Consider the following 2,500-nt stretch of genomic DNA (forward strand, 5'->3'; position numbering starts at 1 on the left):
CCTGCGTCACACGCATCTTGAGGGGCTGAGGAGAGCAGAGGATCACAGAGTGTCTCTCTCTCTCTCTCTCTCTCTCTCTCTCTCTCTCTTTCTCAGGACGGATGGTAGTGAGAGGATCTCTCCACATCCCACAGCACCTGACATTCTCAGCCTGCTTCTCTCTTTGCTCTCTCTCTCTCTAATCCTTCACTCTCCTCTCCTCTCCGCTCGCCCACTTCCTCCATCTCTCTCACTCTCTCACTATTCAATCATCCCTCCTTTCTCTCGCCTCCTGTCCATCACTCTTTCTCTTTACCCCCCCCACCCCACCCCCCTAGCCTCTTCCCTTCTCTCTTTATACCCCTGTTCCTCTCCCCCTCTCTCTATTGATCCCTTTCTTACTTTCTCCTTCCGTCTATCAATCGTTCTCTCTATTTCTCTCCCTCGCTCTCCCGAGCCTACTTTGGTGAATCTGGTAGAAGTTATTTGAAGGACACGGGACGAAAGATGGTGCCCATCCCTAATCCTCTACCCTGAATCAGTCACGCTTTCTCACACACACACACACACACACACCCGCACGCACACGCACACGCACACGCACACGCACACACACACACACACACACATACAGTACACCTACCTAGTCTCCAAATTATTACGTTCTGGGGGATTGTTTTTCTGCAGACCAAAGAATGCGATCTGTGTGGTCTTATCGTCTAGCTGTACTGGCAGCTACACAACATTACATAAGGAGGTGGCGGGGTGGCAGAGACAGAAACCACCTGACTTGTAACCTGAATGTTGCCGGTTCAAATCATGCTGGGGACACTATTTTGTTATGCCTTCCCCTGACAACTTACCCTAAGATTAACCACTCAAAGTGAATGCCTAAACTTAACCAGTCAAAGTTAATGCCTGATACACACACTCGAAATGCATGCCGCAATTCCAAATGCAAGTCGGAATTCACGTACGTACTCTTACGCAACATATCAAACACTGCTATTACGAGTTGTCAAATGCTGGCATTACGATCCCCCAGATCGTATTTCCTGGTCTGCAGAAACAATCCCCTAGAATGTGATAATTGGGAGACTGTGTTGCAGTACATACACATGTCATGTATGTGTTAAAATACACAAATCACCTGATCAAACCTCATCATCTACAGTATAAAGGTTCAATCTGTAATTTCCATGCGCTCAATGGGAACAACTACACACATATGGTCTTGCAACCGCATAGTCACTGGTTCAAGCCCTGCTGTGGTGGCTTTTCCTCTCATTGCTGTATGATGGCTGTGTAATGTTGTTTGACCACTTCATGCATCATAAAGTGTCATGTCTGTTGTAATTGCTTGTCACAACCTGTTATGACAGGCACTGTGTCATTCTCAATGGGATGTTGTGCAGGCTTTAAGACTGTTCAGAAAAGGAATTTTAAGTACAGTCGTCCTGGACCTGCGAGCATGCACAGACACACACTCACATGCGCACACGCGCACACACGCACACGCACGCACACACACACACACACACGCACACACACACACACACACACACACACACACACACACACACACACACACACACACACACACACACACACACACACACATTGTGCTCAGTAAGAAACTGTGCTGAGAAGGGATAGTTGCCCATAAATCTGTGTTTATAGTGTGTGGCTGTCACCGAGATACAATCTCTCTCTCCTTTACTTCCTGTTACTCTGTGTAAGGAGCTGATAGACCCCCTCATCAATAATCAGTTCATGTACCAACGAAAGGCACTGGTGACATGCAATGGAGGGTGTTGCATGGCATCATTACAGTGAATGTAATGTTTCTATACTAAACCCAGCTGTTGGAAACGAATGTTCACTGTGTACTCAGAGAGAGACTATTTTTCACTGCTTCGTGGAGGGTGTGAGGCTAACCCCTCTTTTCGGCATGTTGCAGTCACTGTTCACAGCTGTCGGAGAGATTTTCACCACTACTGTTTTTATTTTTGGTTATTATTACAGCCAAAAAAAAAAGAAAAAAGAAAAAATACTTCAATTGTACATTTTCTACTGGGGCAGGCAAAGATGGTAATCTTCTTAAGCAGGAAACACAAGGTGGAGAGGGGACAGGGCCATGATGTAATACATGTTTTTAAGGGGTTGGTGAAAGCAAGGATTAAAATCTGTATTTCATGACAGGATCTCCCTCTCTTTGAGGAGAAGTGAGGCTTTAGGGGAACTCTGTGTTCTGTGGTAGAGGGGGAACTCCTGTTTGTTGATCTGTTGAGGCAGGGGGGCTGGGGGGGGGCGCTGGGCTGTTTTCACCCATTTGTTTTAGTTTCTCTGTTTTGTTTTCTGAGAAGGCAAGGTGTGCTGTCATGTGTACATGTAACATTCACTTAGTGTGCAATAAAGGTGTGTTAAAACTCAGCTCTCTCTCCATCCAGGCCGAGGGCTCTACGTTCCTACAGATGGGAGCCTCTCTGGAGCAGCAGGTAGTCTGCATGTTCAAGGTAAG

General features: G+C 46.6%; 2 protein-coding genes across 2 annotated transcripts in view; both read left to right on the plus strand.

Moving 5' to 3' along the window:
* bicral (BICRA like chromatin remodeling complex associated protein) overlaps positions 1-2,500 on the plus strand; it is a 253,681-nt gene that overhangs the window by 59,657 nt on the left and 191,524 nt on the right.
* The window catches only part of LOC310817050 (glutamate receptor ionotropic, NMDA 2C-like), a gene marked incomplete at both ends in the record, with an annotated part of 26,691 nt that overhangs the window by 6,238 nt on the left and 17,953 nt on the right, over positions 1-2,500 (plus strand). Inside the window, one exon of the mRNA XM_083687460.1 lies at positions 2,430-2,495. Coding sequence (XP_083543586.1) covers positions 2,430-2,495 — 66 coding nt within the window. The remainder of the gene's footprint in view (positions 1-2,429; positions 2,496-2,500) is intronic.

This window comes from Argentina silus, assembly GCF_951799395.1.
Source record: "Argentina silus genome assembly, chromosome: 16".
In the NCBI taxonomy this organism is placed as follows: Eukaryota; Metazoa; Chordata; class Actinopteri; order Argentiniformes; family Argentinidae; genus Argentina; species Argentina silus.